At 47.5% G+C, this 20,743-nt stretch overlaps 1 protein-coding gene across 1 annotated transcript in view; it reads right to left on the bottom strand.

Moving 5' to 3' along the window:
- The window catches only part of LOC134932795 (adipocyte plasma membrane-associated protein-like), a 61,519-nt gene extending 41,546 nt beyond the window's left edge, over nt 1-19,973 (bottom strand). The window contains exons 1-2 of the mRNA XM_063927546.1: nt 19,862-19,973; nt 17,678-17,767 (exon numbers count right to left, since the gene is read on the bottom strand). Of these exons, the coding sequence (XP_063783616.1) occupies nt 17,678-17,767; nt 19,862-19,863 (92 nt within the window). The 5' untranslated portion in view covers nt 19,864-19,973. The remainder of the gene's footprint in view (nt 1-17,677; nt 17,768-19,861) is intronic.
- Between the last annotated feature and the right edge of the window lie 770 nt (nt 19,974-20,743).

Here is a 20,743-nt window from a genome sequence, read left to right as displayed (position 1 = left end):
TGACGCCAGACATCCGCCCTCCAAACGCCTCGACACGCCCGCATTGGACTCACCACTCCCCGAAAACGGTCTGTTGACGCCTGGATCCGCTTTCTGCCCATCAATCTTCTTGCATTCGCCGCTGCGAAAGTCTTTCTTCATAGTTCTTGTCGTTGCCCAGCGACGGCCGTCACCGGATAACGACGTGCCTGTGCATTGCGGTCGCAGCGCATGTGCAGTTCCGACCCGATCGCACGGCTGCGAAAAAGTGCAGTGTGCGATTGGGTCAAAATGACCCCCACTGACCTTAGGGCCAGAGTTTACCAGAAATGCTATATTCAAACAGTGAGATAAGATGTAAATGAGCCAAACATTGACCCTACAGTGGATTACCATTCAAGGTTAGTGGCTTTTTAGGATCGGATAACTACCCATGAACAGATAACAGAAGAGACTACTTTTTCTGCCTATTTTCTAAGACACCTGTGTATTGTACACATTGAAGGGTCTATTTGTCAAGCAGTAATAACTAATTTTACTGGCACCCAGGGAAAGGGATTATCACTGTTTTCTCCTGTTTAACAAGAGGGGTACCCCAGAGAACTCACTGATTTCTCTTGCGGACCCTCTATTTTTGTTGGTTTCTGCATCCGCTTATGCTGCTATGGGGACTGAAGTATATGCACTAGCTCAGTGGTTCTCAAACTCGGTCCTCAGGACCCCACACGGTTCACGTTTTCCATGTCACCCAGCGTGTGTACTGTGTATCCAGTGGCGTAAGTTTGTCCCAGTTGCCCGGAGGCAAGATAAATTTTGGTGCCCCCTATTTCCTACATTAAGATAAATATATGTATGTATGTGTGCGTATATATGTGTGTGTGTGATTGTGTGTGTATATATGTGTGTGTGTTTATGGAGTGTTCTGAAAAAAATGTATATACTGTATTTATACATTTAATCTTTAAATTGTCTTTTATTTTAAATCCCACATTTCTTAGCAGTCATACCCAGGATTAGAACCCATGACCTGTTACGCTGACAGCAGACACTTTACTGATGGAGGTATTTGCTCCTGTACAGGAAGCATGAGAATTCTAACTATATGAAGTTACGTGTAATTGTCAGAGAAATATCTTCATATAGTTAAAATTCTCATATTTCCTATACAGGAGCAAATATCTTCATCAGTAAGGTGACTGCTTCCAGTGTAATAGGTTGTGGTTTGTAATCCTGGGTGTGACACTTGTAAAATGTGTATATTCAGTATAATAAAGAGGGTGTGATTTGTAATGTGCAGGGACCAGTGAGGAAGTTGGCCACTGAAGAGATAGCGGCAGCTATCAATTAACTTAATTCAATGGTGTCACAGAATGGGAGGAGAGGTGCCCCCTTCAGAGCAGGAGCCCTGCGGCAGATGACTCCGTTGCCTCCCAGAGTTCTGCCTCTGTGTGTATCACCAACTGTCACATTTTAAAAATCTACAGGTGACCTGCAAAACATGAACCGTGTGGGGTCCTGAGGACCGAGTTTGAGAACCTGTGCGTCTAGGAAGAAAGCTAAACGTTGCACTGCTAGGTAATGCCATCTTCAGGTGGCATTACCATACCTGACAATGGGGAGAACTGAAAAACAAACAATAAGGCTGTGCTGGATTTGCTCCAGTTCAATTGCAGCCGAAACTGAACTGCTGGAATTTTGCAGTATTTTATGTATTTTCATAAATAAGCATGCTACAAACATTTTCCACCAAACAGATGCAGGCTGTGGCCATCATCATCAAATGTCACTCTTTCCTGGTTTGCCTCCAATTTGTCCAACCACTCCTTCTCTGTACTTATACCTACCTCCACTTTCCTACCCCATGTGGATCCCTCAAAGTTCTATCCTTGGACCCCTTCAATTCTCCCTTTACATGTCTTCTCTGAGTGAGCTCTTCAGTTCCTTTAAACTACATTAATAACTGTATGCTGATACCTAAATTTATCTCTCTTCCTCGTACTTCTCTCCTTCTGTCCGGAATCCAATCAGGATACCAACGGTCGGGATCCCGGCAGTCGAAAAACTGATGCCAGAATCCCAACCCTGCTCGGAATGCCGATGCCATCTACCCGAATGAGATCACAATCCCGGTGCCAAGTGACTGCCGGGCCGCCTGAGAGGTAATCCGCGGTTGAAGGTGGGGGTTAGGTTTAAGATGCCGGGAGGGGGGTTAGGTTTAGGCACCCTCAGGGAGGGGAGGGTTAGCATACTTGCCGACCCATAAGTCATCCCCCATGTTTCTTCTAGTCTGTCAGCCATCTCATCCTGAATGACACAATGCTACCTGAAGCTCAGTATCTGGTAAACTCAACTCCTTATCTTTCCCCTAGCCAAAGTCCCCTCTACTACTACACTCTCCCCCGTTCTGTGCCCCAGATCCAATTTCTAGTTGTTACCCTGCATTTTCCAGCTCCACCCAGCCATTACCTTTCATGATATATACACAATAAAAAAAACAGCGCTAATGATTAAAATGGTCTAAAAACAGATGGATGGGATGAAGAGTACGAAATTTAATAAAAAACAATTCATATAAAAATGGTTAAAAAAATCAGTAAAATCACAGACATAGGCTGCTTAATTTTTTGTGTCCGTTCCTTTATAAAGTTACTGGACTGCAGATAGGTGTGAGAATCTGTAATAAGGGCTGATGGCACAGTCCAATGTTAACATTACCACACAAGCACCGCTGGAGGCATAGGCCCTCATTCCGAGTTGTTCGCTCGCTAGCTACTTTTAGCAGAAATGCAAACACAAAGCCGCCGCCCTCTGGGAGTGTATCTTAGCATAGCAGAATTGCTAACGAAAGATTAGCAATTCTGCTATGATTAGCAGAATTGCTAACGAAAGCAATTTCCTTGCAGTTTCTGAGTAGCTCCAGACCTACTCCTAGATTGCGATCACCTCAGTCCATTTAGTTCCTGGTTTGACGTCACAAACACGCCCTGCGTTCGGCCAGCCACTCCTCCGTTTCTCCAGCCACTCCTGCGTTTTTCCCTGACACGCCTGCGTTTTTTAGCACACTCCCTGAAAACGGCCAGTTTCCGCCCAGGAACACCCACTTCCTGTCAATCACACTACGATCAGCAGAGCGATTGAAACGCTTCATTCGCCCGTGAGTAAAATAGCATAGTTTTGTGTAAAAATACTTAGCGTGTGCGCCCTGCTGTGCATACGCATGCGCAGAACTGCCAGATTTTAGCCTATTGGCAATTCTGCTAAAATTAGCAGCGAGCGAACAACTCGGAATAAGGGCCATAGTCCCTTGAAGGAATCCCTTGGGGTAAATGTTGGCACCAAGGTCTTGAATCCTCACCAGAATGCGGAGCCTTGATTGCGGAGTAGGCGTAGGAAATGATACCAAGAAACGAATCCGGTCACCAAACAGTTGTACTGCAGAAGCTGATTTGGGATCCAGTATGGTCTGGGCACAGGGTAGGCAGCGTGTGGTCAGTGATGGGTGATCAACAGCAACACCTAATCCATTTCGCTGCAGGTCCTGCAGCTTTGTCAAGCTTTTTTGAAAAAGCTGCAGGACTTGCAGCGAAACGTGTTAATGTTGCTGTTGATCAGCCATCACTGACCACACGCTGCCTACCCTGTGCCCGGACCATACTGGACCCCAAATCAGCTTCTGCAGTACTACTGTTTGGTGAACGGATTCGTTTCTTGGGATCATTTTCTACGCCTACTCCGCAATCAAGGCTCCGCATTCTGGTGAGGATTCAAGACCCTGGTACCAACATTTACCCCAAGGGATTACTTCAAGGGACTTGGGGGGTCATTCCGAGTTGTTCGCTCGCTAGCAGTTTTTACTTTTTAGCAGCCGTGCAAACTCTATGCCGCCTCCCACTGGGAGTGTATTTTAGCTTAGCAGAAGTGCGAACAAAAGGATCGCAGAGCGGCTACAAAGTTTTTTTGTGCAGTTTTAGAGTAGCTCAATACCTACTCAGCGCTTGCGATTACTTCAGACTGTTCAGTTCCTCTTTTGACGTCACAAACACGCCCTGCGTTCGCCCAGCCACACCTGAGTTTTTCCGAACACTCCCTGAAAACGGTCAGTTGACACCCAGAATCGCCCTCTTCCTGTCAATCACTCTGCAGCCAGCAGTGCGACTGAAAAGCTTAGCTAGACCTTGTGTAAAACTACATTGTTCATTGTAATAGTACGACGCGCGTGCGCATTGAGCCACATACGCATGCGCAGAAGTGCCGATTTTTTGCCTGAACGCTGCGCAGCGACCGAAAGCAGCTAGCGATCAACTCGGAATGACCCCCCATGCCTCCAGCGGTGCTTGTGCGGTAATGTTAACTTTGGACTGTGCCATCAGCCCTTATTACAGATTCCGACACCTATCTGCAGTCCAGTAACTTTATAAAGGAACGGACACAAAAAATTAAGCAGGCTATGTTGGTGATTTTACTGATTTTTTTAGCCATTGTTATATGAATTGTTTTTATAAAATGTCATACTCTTCATCCCATCCATCTGTTTTTAGACTATTTTAATTATTAGCGCTGCTTTTTGTATTGTATATATTTTGTGGTTCACAGGACTGACTGATCCTGTTTATATAGCAGCAGCATTAGAACAGCGACCCAACTGCGCCTGATTTCAACTTTGGTTACCTTTTTTTTTTTATTACCTTTCATGATCCTGTTTCTCTTTCATCCACTAGGGGACACTGGAGATCTTAGACAGCTGGGGTGTGAAGGATGTAGACCGGAGGTAGCACAATGTAATAAAAAATGTATGTACAGATGGCTCCTCCCCCTTCATGCCCCCCAATCCCTCCAGTTTGAAAAACTGTGCTGGAGGTAGCAGCACAGGAAAGGAGCTCCTGCTCCATAAGAATATTTTTTCTATAATATTATTTCTGTGGGCCGATCTTACCTAGCTGGAAGTAGGGTGAAGGCTGCCAACAACTGTATTAACAGTTTCAGTAAGACAAAGATGCGGTTAGAAGGGATCAGCGTCTCACACAGAGAATCTGAAGTAGTATTTATAGCACTAGCAGGGCATTGTTATCCTCCCCGCGGCCAGCAATTAGACCGGAGGAGCGCAGCTCACGGAGGGGGATCTGGCAGCAGGGACATACAGGCAGCCAGGCGGAAGGGCTCCACAGCGGCAGTCGTGTCCAGTGGGGGAACCGCAGACAAACAGGTGCGCTGGTGTATGGACGCGCTGCTGGCAGAGGCGCTGAAAGCTGGCAGATAGGAGCCACTGAGGTAATCTAAGCGGACCTTTCTCGGCGAGCGAGCTCATTATTAGTGGCTAATAGGCAAGTGGCACTGAGGGTATAGCCACACTGTAAATGTTGAGGCTGCGATGTGAATCAAATATTTCAGTGACAGACATTTTGTTTTTTTTCGGCCAGGCGCGCTTTTAGAAAGGGCAGTCCTCTCTGAGGGAGAGTTCATATAGATTCTGTCAAAGGCCACAAGGAAAATTGCAACCAAAACAGAACATAGGCTTATGTATAATAATTAATGGCGCTGGCTCTGAGAGAAAGTTTTATAAGCTTTATTACTAAAGATCTTTCTGAAATACAGTACTTAAGAGTTTATGTTTTTTTCTTCAGAAGGGACTCTGCTGACAGGTCCTGAGGAAGAGGAGCAACACAATTTTCTCACAAATCAAGCTGTTCCAACAGTTGGTGATGTGGGGGTTGTAAACGTCAGGCTGGTTAATAACAATTTTTTCTTTAATGGTTAATATAATTCCAGCTGTGTGACTCCCAATTTATCATTGCTCCCTATTATCCCTACGGTCTTTCGCCTCCTATTCTAATAGGGTGAAAGTACTGCTGATTTGTGTGTGTGTGTGTGTGTGTGTGTGTGTGTGTGTGTGTGTTTTACCATGTCTAAACCACCATCCAAGACCACAAAAACTTGCTATGTATGTTCAAAATGTGAAGAAAAAGCACTAATTTTGGCAGCTCCGGGGTTTGCGACACATGTTTGGGAATGGACACTCAACTTGGGAGCAGTGGTCCATCCGGGTCATGGGAACATACCCTGGCAGATATTTCTAAGGAAATGGCGGGATCCCGCAAGCAACATTTAGAATGGGCTGCAGGTTTTTCCAAGACTATGGAGGAATACCTAATTAGAGTAACTCCGCCCGCATAGGTAGAGAAAAATGTGCGTAAAGCCGTAAAGAGACCCCTCCCTCTCCTGCAAGAAGATTCGGAAGAGGAGGATTGTCTCATAGATGAGGAGGAGGGAGAGTCAGTAGAAGCAGTAATTGATGTCAGGCCTCAGGAGGAGGATGCTGAGGTCAAGGGGTTAGAAGCCCTTATTGAAGCTGTAAAATAGGTCCGTTCTCAGTCCACAGCCCGAAAACAGGACCCTAAACCTGCTGACAAGACCGTGGCATGACGGTCTCCCAGCTCACCTTGATTCTCCTATGGTGGACGCACTGTTGGAAAGGTTTCAGGACACCTGGGCTGAAACCTCACCAGAAGTCTGGATCAACAATATTATTACCCAGGGATACAAAATAGAATTTCTGACCTGGCCTCACAGTCAGTTCTATACGACAAGCCTTCCGCTGTGCCCTCAAAAAGGGAGGGCATTAGACATGGCTATGCAAAAGTTACTTCAGATGGAATTCATTATGCCTGTCCCGAATTCTCAAAGAGGAACGGGATTTTATTCAACTCTTTTTATAGTGCCAAAACCAGATGGGTCTGTCAGGCCAATCCTCAATTTAAAGGTGTTAAATCAATTCCTGATGATTAACAGATTCAAGATGGAATCAATACAGTCAGTGATTGCGGAACTGGAGCAAAGGGAGTTCATGGTGTCGAAGGACATAAAGGATGCGTACCTCTATGTCCCAATTTGGACCCCGCACAAACCTATTTACAGTTTGCAGTGGGCAAGACTCATTACCAGTTCAGAGCTCTACTGTTCAGCCTATCATCAGCCCCAAGAGTCTTCACAAAGATCATGGCAGAGAAATTGAGATTGTTAGGGGTAACGATAATACCGTATCTGAACAACCTTCTTATCAAGGCCCCCTCTCAGGACCAGTTGATCCAGGATGCTCAGATCACTCATAAGTTTCTGATTCGACATGGCTGGATCGTGAATTTCAAAAAATCCAATCTGCAACCGACGCAGAGGACTCAATTCCTGGGTCTCATTTTAGATACGATACAGGGTATCGAAACAAGGTGTTTCTCCCAGAAGACAAGATTCGAAACATCAAGGAAATGGTATGTCAGGTTCTACAGAAACAGACTGTCTCTCTGCATCTTTGTGTATGGCTTCTAGGGAAGATGGTAGCATCCTTCGAAGCGATCCAAAACGGCAGACTACATTCCAGACCTTTTCAGCTGAATCTGATTGCTCAGGGGGCAGGCATGCATTTACTTCTTCACTGAAGGATTCACTTGTCGCCCAAGGCCAGGACCTCATTAGTTTGGTGGTCGGTACACAAGAACCTAGCGACGAGAAAGAGGTTTGGAATCTGGGATTGGAAGATTTTGACAACAGATGCCAGTCTCAGAGGATGGGGAGCAGTACTGGACAGCCATCAGTTTCAGGGAAGATGTTCACTGCAGAAGAGCAGTCTCCCAAAAAAAGTACTGGAGCTAAGAGCCATTTACAATGCACTTCTTCTGGTGTGAGACCTAGTATGGTCTCAGCACGTAAGAGTGCAGTCGGACATCGTGACGGTGACAGCATACATAAACCGTCAGGGAGGAACAAGGAGCCGCATAGCTTTAAAAGAAGCCACACGGTTTCTGTCTTAGACAGAAAAGCGCAACATAATCCTGTCGGCAGTCTTCATTCCAGGAGTAGACAATTGGGAAGCAGACTACCTCAGTCGTCAGGATATACATCCAGGGGAGTGGTGTCTACACCCACAGGTACTCGAGGCAGTGATACGACGATGGGGTCTACCGCAGATAGACCTAATGGCCTCTCGGAACAACTGTCACGATCCGGGTATCTGGACGCCATTTCTTACCCATCAGATGCCTCCTAAGGCTGGCTCAGCGCTCCAGGACCGGATCCCATCTGTTATCCTGATGTGTACATTCCTGTATCCTCTCCTGTCACTCTGGGACGCTGTCACAGTAAACGCCATATTACACCTGGCATGGCGTCTCCCGCGGCCTCTGCCGCCGTCCCTGAACTTCTGCATGCAGAGTGTCTGAGTGGCGATTACGTCAGCCGCGGCCTCCGCTGTGTCCGCGTGGTTGGATGTGCATCTGTCAGCCTGGCGCCTCCTGTCTCCGGTGGTCGGCGCCGCCATTACTGTTTTCATTACCACATGGATTACAAACCAAACTTCCCTCCAAGTGTCTGCATGGGCGCAGCCATCTTGGATTCTGTCAGCTGATCATTTCCACCAATCTGTTCTCAGTATTTGTAATCTGCATAATTGCCTAGCCAATCCCTTCCTTGCTGCAGGTATAAATACACTGTGCCTGAGCAAGGAAGGCGTCAGTGCTTTGGTTGTCAAACCTAGTTCCTGTTTGTCTCTCTCCTGTGATTGTCTTCCAGGTTCCAGCTCCTGTCTCAAGACTTCCACCATAGAGACCCGCACCAGCATTCCACCTGCGGTGTAGCCTGACTCTCCAATCCATTGTGGATTCATCTGTTTCCAGCTACAACATTACCTGCTTCCAGCTCAGCTTCCAGCAGAGTACAGCTTCCCTTAAAGGGCCGGTGTCCTTTCTACACTTTACCACTCTCCACCGGTATTATTATTTCTCCGCTCTCAAGTTCTACATTTCAGTTCATATTTCATCGCTCCCAAGTTCATTTATTATTTAACTGGTTCCAGCCAGTATCCACTCCGTGCTAACAACAGTCTGGTTCCAGCCAGTATCCACAGCAGCTGTTTTATCTTCAGCAACCCAGCTTTTCCTGGAACACCAGCTGGCACAATCCTGGGTTATCTCCATTGCTACAGTCGGGCCTGGTAAGGACTTTCCATCTAGAAGATCATAAGAACTATCTCACACTACCAGTGCCCTGTGGCTCCTGCCATCCTGTAGTACCCAGGAACTGTATTTATTCTTTGCTGACTTTTACGTTTTCTTTTACTGCTGCTGTGTTGCGGAGTTGTCATAATAAACATCATTGACTTTTATCCAAGTTGTCGTGGTCACGCCTTCGGGCAGTTATTATTCATGTTACTTACATGTCCAGGGGTCTGATACAACCTCCCAGGTTCCGGTACATCTCAGCCCCTACAACTGAGGCTGCCTCCCGTCAGCTCAGGCCCTCAGTTGTGACAGTAAGCACTGACCTAATGAATCCAGCCGGAGACCAGGATCAAGCGGCCAGGCCGATGCAAGAACTGGCAGCCCGACTAGAACATCAGGAGGCTGCACAGGGCCACATCATCCGCTGTCTCCAGGATCTCTCTACTCGGCTGGATGGGATTCAGACAACTCTCCGTGGATCAGGCGCGTCTGGTGCATCAACCACAGTGACTCCAGCTATAACCCCACCCACCTTACCCATTTCTGCTCCACGTCTTCATCTTCCAACGCCAGCAAAATTTGACGGATCACCAAGATTCTGCAGGGCATTTCTCAACCAGTGTGAGATTCAGTTTGAGCTACAACCTGGCAATTTTCCCAGTGACCGTACAAAAATTGCCTACATTATTTCTCTTCTCAGTGGCTCAGCCCTTGATTGGGCATCACCGTTATGGGAGAGGTCAGACACCCTGCTATCTTCCTACACTGCCTTCGTGTCAACATTCAGGCGCATCTTCGACGAGCCAGGCCGGGTAACCTCAGCTTCATCCGAGATTCTCCGTTTACGCCAGGGGTCACGTACTGTAGGACAATATCTGATACAGTTCCAGATCCTGGCATCCGAACTGGCATGGAACGACGAGGCCCTGTATGCTGCATTCTGGCATGGCTTATCTGAGCATATTAAAGATGAGTTAGCTACCAGAGACTTACCTTCTAAGTTAGATGAGCTAATCTCACTCTGCACGAAAGTTGATTTACGTTTCAGAGAGAATGAGCAACTGAGCGTGGAAGATCATCTGCTCCAAAATCTTCTGCTCCTCCTCCTCGTCAACTGTCACCATCTAAAGATGAGCCCATGCAACTTGGCCGTTCCCGTTTAACTCCTGCTGAGCGCCGAAGACGTCTCTCCGAGTTTCTCTGTCTCTATTGTGCAGCTCCGTCTCACACCATTAATGCCTGTCCCAAACGTCCGGGAAACTCCAAATCCTAGCTCGCCAAGGAGAGGGCCGGCTAGGAGTAATGATCTCCTCTCCATCTCCTCAAGATTGTAATCTCCCCAGTCTCGCTTCAAGTTGCTCAACGTTATCGCTCCTTGATTCCGGAGCGGCTGGGAACTTTATTACCGAAGCCTATGTTAAACGGTGGTCCCTACCCACCGAAAGACTTCCTTCGTCCATTTCTTTAACTGCCGTGGATGGCAGCAAAATTTTTGATGCAGTTATTTCTTTAAGGACTCTACCAGTTCGTCTGAGAGTGGGAGTTCTTCATTCCGAACTTATTTCTTTTTTAGTGATTCCAAGAGCCACACATCCTGTGGTCCTGGGCCTTCCATGGCTCCGTCTTCACAATCCTACAATTGATTGGACGACTACGCAAATCCTGGCATGGGGTTCCTCCTGTGCTGAGACATGTTTGTTTAAAGTATTGCCTGTCTGTTCTTCCTCCCCCAGGTCGTCTGATGTTCCACCTCCTCCATATCAAGATTTCACGGATGTGTTCAGTAAAGCTTCTGCTGATATCCTTCCTCCTCATAGAGAATGGGACTGTCCGATTTATCTCGTTCCAGGGAAGGTTCCACCTCGAGGCCGAACTTATCCGTTGTCTCTGCCTGAGACGCATTCTATGGAGGAATATATTAAAGAGAACCTAGCAAAGGGGTTCATTCGACCTTCTTCTTCTCCAGCCGGCGCAGGCTTCTTTTTTGTAAAAAAGAAAGATGGTGGTCTGCGGCCGTGCATCGACTACAGAGGTTTGAACGACATTACCATCAAGAACCGTTATCCTTTACCCCTGATTACTGAGCTCTTTGACAGAGTTAGCGGAGCTACCATCTTTACAAAGCTGGACTTGCGAGGTGCATACAATCTCATCCGGATCCGTGAGGGTGACGAGTGGAAGACCGCCTTTAACACCCGTGACGGACATTATGAGTACCTCGTCATGCCCTTCGGATTGAGCAATGCTCCAGCTGTCTTCCAGCATTTTGTCAATGAGATCTTCAGAGACATTCTATACCGTCATGTCGTGGTCTATCTAGACGATATCCTCATTTTTGCCAACGATTTAGAGGAACATCGTTTTTGGGTTAAAGAGGTTCTGTCCCGTCTCCGTGTCAATCATCTCTATTGCAAATTAGAAAAATGCGTCTTTGAAGTCAAGTCCATTCCGTTTCTAGGGTACATTGTGTCCGGTTCCGGACTAGAGATGGATCCTGAGAAACTACAAGCAATCCAAAATTGGCCGGTACCCTTAACCCTCAAAGGGGTCCAGAGGTTCTTAGGGTTCGCCAACTATTACCGAAAGTTTATACGAGACTTTTCCACCATTGTGGCGCCTATTACTGCTTTCACTAAGAAGGGTGCTAACCCGTCCAAGTGGTCTGAAGAAGCCATGCAAGCATTTCATCTTTTAAAACAAAGGTTCATCTCTGCGCCTGTTCTGAAACAGCCTGACATCGACTCTCCTTTCATCTTAGAGGTGGATGCCTCCTCCGTTGGAGTAGGAGCGGTGTTATCTCAGAGGGCTAAAGATGGCCATTTACACCCTTGCAGTTTCTTCTCCCGGAAGTTCTCCCCAGCTGAGCGCAACTATGCCATTGGCGACCAGGAGTTGCTAGCCATCAAGCTCGCTCTAGAAGAGTGGAGGTATCTGTTGGAGGGAGCTTCTCATTCAATCACCATACTTACAGACCACAAGAACCTTTTATACCTGAAGGGCGCACAATGTCTCAACCCTCGTCAGGCCAGATGGGCACTTTTCTTTTCCAGGTTCGACTTTAAACTCCAGTTCTGTCCGGGCTCTCAGAATCGCAAGGCCGATGCCCTTTCCCGCTCATGGGAGCAAGAAAATGAGTCAGAGTCTTCAGACAAGCATCCTATTATAAATCCGTTGGCATTCTCCACGGTAGGGATGGACTCTACGCCCCCATCAGGGAAAAGTTTTGTGAAGCCGATGCTAAGGAAGAAGCTCATGCATTGGGCCCATGCTTCCCGTTTTGCCGGACATACAGGTATCCAAAAAACCCTGGAGTTTATCTCTAGGTCCTATTGGTGGCCAACTCTGAAAAAGGACGTCTTGGAGTTTATTGCATCTTGCCCAAAGTGTGCCCAACATAAAGTATCCCGCCAGTCGCCTGCGGGGCAACTGGTTCCACTATCCGTTCCCCGTCGACCATGGACCCACTTGTCGATGGATTTCATTACAGACTTACCCATGTGCAACAAGTTCAATACCATCTGGGTGGTAGTTGACCGGTTCACCAAGATGGCACACTTCATTCCTCTCACCGGTCTTCCGTCAGCTTCCAAGTTGGCTCAAGTATTCATACAAGAGATCTTCCGACTCCACGGTCTTCCTGAAGAAATTATCTCAGATCGAGGAGTTCAATTCACAGCCAAATTCTGGCGAAGTTTATGGCAAGTCCTCCAAGTCAAGCTAAAGTTTTCCACGGCTTACCATCCTCAGACCAATGGTCAAACCGAGAGGGTGAATCAGGACTTGGAGGCCTTCCTCCGCATCTATGTGTCCTCCTCTCAAGATGACTGGGTTCAATTACTTCCCTGGGCCGAGTTCTGTCATAACAACCAGTATCATTCTTCATCTGCTTCAACACCATTCTTCACTAACTTTGGATTCCACCCTAAAGTCCCTGAGTTCCAACCGCTTCCAGCAACTTCTGTTCCCGCAGTGGATATCACCTTGCATCAGTTTGCCAATATCTGGAAGAGCGTACGATCAGCTCTGCTCAAGGCATCGTTCAGGTACAAGAAGTTTGCGGATAAGAAGCGTCGAGCAGTTCCTGCTCTCAAGGTGGGTGATCGGGTATGGTTATCCACGAAGAATTTGAGGTTAAGAGTTCCCAGTATGAAGTTTGCACCTCGCTATATCGGTCCTTTCAAGATTGAACAAGTCATCAATCCTGTTGCTTACAGACTCCAGTTGCCTCCCTTCTTAAAAATACCCAGGACATTCCATGTTTCCCTGTTGAAACCGCTGATCTTGAATCGGTTTCATTCCTCACTTCCTCCAACTCCGAAAGTCCAAACTCAACGAGGCGTTGAGTATGAAGTGGCCAAGATCCTGGACTCACGTCACCGTTACGGTCAACTACAATATCTTATTGACTGGAAAGGTTATGGTCCTGAGGAACGTTCATGGACCAATGCTTCTGATGTCCATGCTCCTGCCTTGGTCCGGAGATTCCATTCCAAGTTTCCTCAAAAGCCAAAGAAGTGTCCTGGGGCCACTCCTAAAGGGGGGGGTGCTGTCACGATCCGGGTATCTGGACGCCATTTCTTACCCATCAGATGCCTCCTAAGGCTGGCTCAGCGCTCCAGGACCGGATCCCATCTGTTATCCTGATGTGTACATTCCTGTATCCTCTCCTGTCACTCTGGGACGCTGTCACAGTAAACGCCATATTACACCTGGCATGGCGTCTCCCGCGGCCTCCGCCGCCGTCCCTGAACTTCTGCATGCAGAGTGTCTGAGTGGCGATTACGTCAGCCGCGGCCTCCGCTGTGTCCGCGTGGTTGGATGTGCATCTGTCAGCCTGGCGCCTCCTGTCTCCGGTGGTCGGCGCCGCCATTACTGTTTTCATTACCACATGGATTACAAACCAAACTTCCCTCCAAGTGTCTGCATGGGCGCAGCCATCTTGGATTCTGTCAGCTGATCATTTCCACCAATCTGTTCTCAGTATTTGTAATCTGCATAATTGCCTAGCCAATCCCTTCCTTGCTGCAGGTATAAATACACTGTGCCTGAGCAAGGAAGGCGTCAGTGCTTTGGTTGTCAAACCTAGTTCCTGTTTGTCTCTCTCCTGTGATTGTCTTCCAGGTTCCAGCTCCTGTCTCAAGACTTCCACCATAGAGACCCGCACCAGCATTCCACCTGCGGTGTAGCCTGACTCTCCAATCCATTGTGGATTCATCTGTTTCCAGCTACAACATTACCTGCTTCCAGCTCAGCTTCCAGCAGAGTACAGCTTCCCTTAAAGGGCCGGTGTCCTTTCTACACTTTACCACTCTCCACCGGTATTATTATTTCTCCGCTCTCAAGTTCTACATTTCAGTTCATATTTCATCGCTCCCAAGTTCATTTATTATTTAACTGGTTCCAGCCAGTATCCACTCCGTGCTAACAACAGTCTGGTTCCAGCCAGTATCCACAGCAGCTGTTTTATCTTCAGCAACCCAGCTTTTCCTGGAACACCAGCTGGCACAATCCTGGGTTATCTCCATTGCTACAGTCGGGCCTGGTAAGGACTTTCCATCTAGAAGATCATAAGAACTATCTCACACTACCAGTGCCCTGTGGCTCCTGCCATCCTGTAGTACCCAGGAACTGTATTTATTCTTTGCTGACTTTTACGTTTTCTTTTACTGCTGCTGTGTTGCGGAGTTGTCATAATAAACATCATTGACTTTTATCCAAGTTGTCGTGGTCACGCCTTCGGGCAGTTATTATTCATGTTACTTACATGTCCAGGGGTCTGATACAACCTCCCAGGTTCCGGTACATCTCAGCCCCTACAACTGAGGCTGCCTCCCGTCAGCTCAGGCCCTCAGTTGTGACAACAACCATCAGCTGCCAAGATATGTGGCCAGGACGAGGGATCCAGCAGCAGAGGCGGTGGACACTCTGGCGATCCCTGGACATACAAACTGGTGTACATCTTCCTGCTGTTTCCCCTTTTACCAAGAATGTTGAAAAAGGTGAAACGGGAAAGAGCGTGGGTGGTTTTAATAGCACCAGACTGGCCTAGCAGAAGTTGGTACTCAGACCTGAGGGGACTCCTGGCGGAAGATCCTTGGAAACTGCCACAGAGGGAAGACCTGTTGTCACAAGGCCCATTCCTTCACCCAGATCTGAACCGTCTATGTTTGACGGCATGGTTCTTGAGCCCAGGATGCTAAGAGACAGGGGTATCCTGAAATCGACTATTCCTTCCATGTTAGCTGCAAGGAAGGCAGTCACTGCAGCACACTACTATAGAATCTGGAAGAAGTACATGGACTGGTGCCAGCTTAAGGGTTGGAATCCTAGAGAGTTCTGCCTTTCTAGACTGTTGAGGTTTTTCCAAAGGGGTTTGGATGGTGGTTTGAGATTGGGATCATTGAAGGTACAGGTCTCGGCCCCCACAGTCTTTTCCTAGCAACATCTGGCATCCCTGCAGGAGGTCCAGACGTTTTTATAGGGTGTGTTTAGAATACAGCCACCTTTTCATCCTCCCACACCCCGTGGGATCTAAATTTAGTGCTAGAATTTTTTAAATCAGCAGTTTTTGAGCCTTTGGAAAAAGCAGATCTGAAATACATGAGCTGGAAAGCAGCCTTGCTCCTAGTTTTAGCATCGGCGAGGAGGGTCTCAGAGTTAGGTGGCCTGTCATGTAAAAGTCCTTTCCTAGTTTTTCATGAAGACAGAGCAGAGCTCCGTACAAAAGGAGAGTTTTTACCTAAGGTGGTTTCTGATTTCCACATAAACCAACCGATTGTGGTTCCCTCCTTCCAAGGATTGGCAGAGGGGGACCTGTCCTTGAATGTGGTCAGAGCCTTACGGGTCTACTAGGAGGGGCAGGCCAGCTTCAAATCAAACCTTGGCCAGATGGATACGATTAACTATAAAACAGGCATATATCTCTAGTGGTAAGAGAGTTCCTTTTCAGGTAGGTGCTCATACCACCAGATCAGTGGGAGCTCGATGGGCTGCGGCTAGAGAAGCCTCCACTACCCAGCTTTGCAGAGCTGCAACGTGGTCATCAGCACACACGTTCACTCGTTTCTAGAAGTTTGATACTTTGCATCTAGAGATGCGAGTTTTGGACGTTTGGTTCTGCAGGCTTCGGACAGCACTTCCGCCCATGGGAGTATCTTTGGGACATCCCCAGCTGTCTAAGATCTCCAGTGTCCCCTAGTGGATGAAAGAGAAAAGAGGATTTTGGTACTTACCGATAAATCCTTTTTTTGAATCCACTCGGGGACATGGTTGGTCCCTTCCCATATGGCTTTGATTATTCATGTTCCTTCTTCTCTCCATCAAGTAGGGATTGGGGGGGGTGAATGGGGAGGAGCCAGCTGTGTTTCTCCCAGAAGACCTCCGGTCTGCATCCTTCACACCTCAGCTGTCTAAGATCTCCAGTGTCCCCGAGTGGATTCAGAGAAATGGATTTATCGGTAAGTACCAAAATCCTTTTTTCCTCCTCCGAAATATTTCCTGAATTGTGGACTTCCTAGCCCTGGATGCTACTAAAACTCTCACGTCCTCATGCTTGCCCGCTGTGATTACTGCAACCTGTCCTTATCTCCTGCCTCTCCCCTCTCCAGCCTATCCTCAACTTTTTTGCCATCCTCATTGTTTTTCATCTGCTGGTCATCTCTGCCAGTCAGGCCACTGGCTCCCAATAATCATATTCAAACTCCTCTCTCACCTACAAAGCTGCTGGACCCTACATCTCCACAGACTTCCCTCCCGTCCTTTTCGTTGTGCTATTAACAGCAGACTCGCCTGATCACCCCTTCGCATTCTCTGATATAGGATTTCTATTGGACTGCTCCCAGCATTGAAGTGTTCACTTAAAACTTTTTTCATTCTAGCTTGCCACCCCTCCACCTAACTCTGCAGTCTCTGCCCTCCTCTCCCCACAACATTTATAAATATACTTCTGAAGGCACATTTTCCAAAGAATTAGCGGTTTTAACATAAAAACAAAACCTGTCCCTATGATCAGGGCCGAAACTAGAATTTTCTGCACCCGGGGGAAGGCAGTAATTTGTTGACCCCCTTCCCCTCCACACCACACACACACACAAAATCTAAATTATTTTACACCACGAAAATGGCAATGAAAGTAAGCAACCAGTTACCACACTGCATCACTGATGAAGATGCAGGCTGCCACTAGTCACAACATACAGCACCCCGCTAACGCCGTCAGTAGCTGGCAGAATCCGGAAGCGGATCCCACACACAGCAACCCACTGCTACAGGCTCATGTGCCTTGTTCATCACTCGATTCATTGAGACTGTGGCAGACTTTACATTCAATCTAAAATCCTGATTGTCAAGTAGTGCTTCGCCATGAGGATTTTAGATTGACTGTAAAGTCTGCCACAGTCTGGATGAATGGAGTGCAGTGCCATGGAGGACAAAGTGCTTGCAGGCAGTGTGCTGTAGGATGTGATTGCTTCCATATGGATCCACCACTCACCCAGATTACAGCGCCCAGCGTGGAGGAGGAGGAGTGGCTGGCTTAGGGAGCTGGACGAGGTCTCAGCGCCCCCTAAACCCAGCACTCCCCCCCTTCGCCCCCAGTTGCGGCCCTGTTATGATATGGGAAAAGGCGGGAGAACTCAGACAGGAAACCCAGCCATTACATCACGGGGAACAAAGTTAGTAGTTGATAAGGTCCCAGAAAGGTTACTACTTACATGAATGGTTCTGGATCAATTGGTGATGGCAACAGGTATATTCCAACAGCAGCAGCAAGCAGAGCCGCAGAAAAACCACATTTAATATACCTATTAGAAACAAGTGTTTAGGCAAGGCAGTACGGATGGTGTAATGGTTAGCATTACTGCCTCACAGCACTGAGGTCATGGGTTTGATTCCCACCATGGCCCGAACTGTGTGGAGTTTGTATATTCTCCCTGTACTTGTGTGGGTTTCATCCAGGTACTCCGGTTTCATCCCACAATCCAAAAATATACTAATAGGTTAATTGGCTCCCAACAAAAAAAAACCCTAGTGCATGTACATGATCAGGCTAGATGGGCCAAGTGGTTCTTATCTGCCATCACATTCTATGTAACTCTGAAAATTGTTATGAGTTGAAGATAAAAAAAAAAGTTGTTACTAAGATGTAAAACTGCTCAATTTATTTCCCTATGTTCTCTAGTTTCTATTTGTTCCTAAATTGCTGATTTTAAAGTCAGAAATAGCCACAGGTATTAAACTTGATGGTATTTTAGCTGCCACTATTCACTCACTCAAATTTCTTTATCATTTTGAATCAGGACATTGAAATAATGCTGCTAATTTTCCTATTGTCCATGAGCTGAAGACCTCAGTTGAGATAGTTACTTGTAAAATGATAAATATCACCTACAGCAGGGCTGGCCAAACCAGCCCTCGAGATCTACCAACATTACACATTTTCCAGACCACCTAGCTGGTGCACAGGTGTAGTCAGTACTAATTAAGATGTGCTGCATTCATTCCTAACTGACAATTCTACAGGTCTCCAGGAGGCCTGGAAAACATGAACTGTTGGTAGATCTCGAGGACCGGTTTGGCCAGCCCTGACCTACAGTATGCCTCTCAGATTTCTACCAATATTAAGGTTTGTTCAGGTAAAATTACTAGAAATTACAGCTGCTTAACTCGATGGGGCAGATTCAATTAGCTCTGGGGTCTCTGCCCTGACGCAGGTTCTTCCCGCAGCCGCTACAAGGAAAAATAAAACCAATGCCTGCATCCTCCGGGGCTTATTGCCACATGAGGTTACCCATAGATTCTGGGCACTTACCCTGGAATCTATGGGTTAGGGTGTGTTTGCAGTAAGTGTACCATGCAGGGGAATTGCCTGATAACGGACTAGCTCCGGACGTTATACCAGAGATTTAGCTGTTTGGTAACCACCACAGCTACAGTAATACCCCTGTCAGACAGCACAAATAACCTGGTATTGACCCGGTATTTTGCCAGGTCCACGTGGGTCGCTGTGCGGTCTGAAAGGTTCACTCCCGAATTCCTGGGTCGTCTGACCCGGTAATTCAACCTGGGAATAAAGAAGAGTTATTTCCAGGTCAGGTGCAATGTAAATAGGTTACCCGGGTAGATGCGACCCGGTACCCGTTCAAAGCGCAGGGATAGGCGGCACGGAGATAATCTCATCTTCCAACACCGCCACGGTCCTTGCCCCCGATGGCAACCCAACCTGGCATATTACATATTATCGGGTCGGGAAGCCAGTTCTCGGAGTTCAATGCTGGGTCACACCCGGGAAGAACCCGTTTCTAATTCCCGGGTGCGATCCGGCATTTGAAAGTGGTATAACTGAATCTGCCCCAATGTCTACATTGCACACAGGCAGGTCCAAATGCTGTATGCTGTACTGCAACATTTTATGCCCCATTACATTTGGGAAACAAACAAACAAACAAACAACAAAACTCATTAGTACAATTGTGCAATCAGTGTTGTCTTTTTGTAACAGTGATCTGCCTTGTATGGTTCATACAATATTCATTATTGTTATAAAGTGCAATAGAATAGTCGGGTGTTCTAAAAATCACTGATAATAAAATAAAAAGAGACGAATAATAATAAATAACCAAGCAGCCTATTTCTACTGTGCACTAACTTCTAATCTGCATGTAAAGAGTTACAGATGAGAACAGCTGCTAGGGAGTAGTTACCGTAATGTATATAATACAGTTACCCAGATGCAGCAGCATCACTGCACAGTCTCAGCAGAGCAGCAGCTGCAGCACCGAGGAGTAACGTGCTGCTGCCGTGTATCAGGTGTGATTGCACCAAAGTCCTCAGTGTCTGTAGCCCGCACCCTGTTACAGCGTATTACCCCTGCTCCCTGCATGCATAGTATTGCTTACATGGTGTGATGAGCTGGGGGATGTGTGATATTCTCTGTCCTCCAGTCCGAGGTAAATGGCCGGCTGCTACACAATGCCTATCCGGGGTGAGCACTGGGATAACGGAGGAGGAGCGCTGTGTGCGGGGTCACACAGAGTGTACGGCCTAGTTAGTACAAGTGTAAGGATAATACACTGACTGCCGGGCTGTGGCAGAGCCACCTGCTGCTGCCATTATTACCCTGAGCTGTCTGCGGGCTCTGTACGTAGTGTGACCAGTGATTGCTGCTTCTAAGCTCTGCACTGAAGGTACCGCAGACATCCCGCACACCACACGGGTCACCAACAGGACGACTGGCTGCCAGGCCCCGGGTTCAAAATACCGGGTCGGACCCAGGTTTACGGTGTGAAAGGGGTATAGGGGTATATGCAATTGCGGTCGAATTCCGACACAATTCGACAGTCACATACCCTCCCGCCGGGACCCGAATTCGACATATTCAATAAAAAACGGATTTGACAGTCCCGCTGTCGAAAAACGGACCAATTGACGGATATGTGCGTCCTGGATTCGACTTTTTGGACGGCACAAAAATTATTAAAAAACCCAGAAAAAAATTGCATGGGGTCCCCCCTCCTAAGCATAACCAGCATTGGGCTCTTTGAGCCGGTCCTGGTTGTAAAAATAGGGGGGGGGGGGATTGACAGGGGATCCCCCATATTTTCACAACCAGCACCGGGCTCTGCGTCCGGTCCTGGTGCCAAAAATACGGGGGACAAAAAGCGTAGGGGTCCACCGTATTTTTAACACCAGCACCGGGCTCCACTAGTCAGACAGATAATGCCACAGCCGGGGGACACTTTTATATCGGTCCCTGGGGCCGTGGCATTAAATCACTAACT

Source organism: Pseudophryne corroboree, chromosome 6 (assembly GCF_028390025.1).
Source record: "Pseudophryne corroboree isolate aPseCor3 chromosome 6, aPseCor3.hap2, whole genome shotgun sequence".
Lineage (NCBI taxonomy): Eukaryota > Metazoa > Chordata > Amphibia > Anura > Myobatrachidae > Pseudophryne > Pseudophryne corroboree.
The sequence above is the reverse complement of the archived record's forward strand: the minus strand, read 5'-3'. Positions and strand labels throughout refer to the sequence as shown.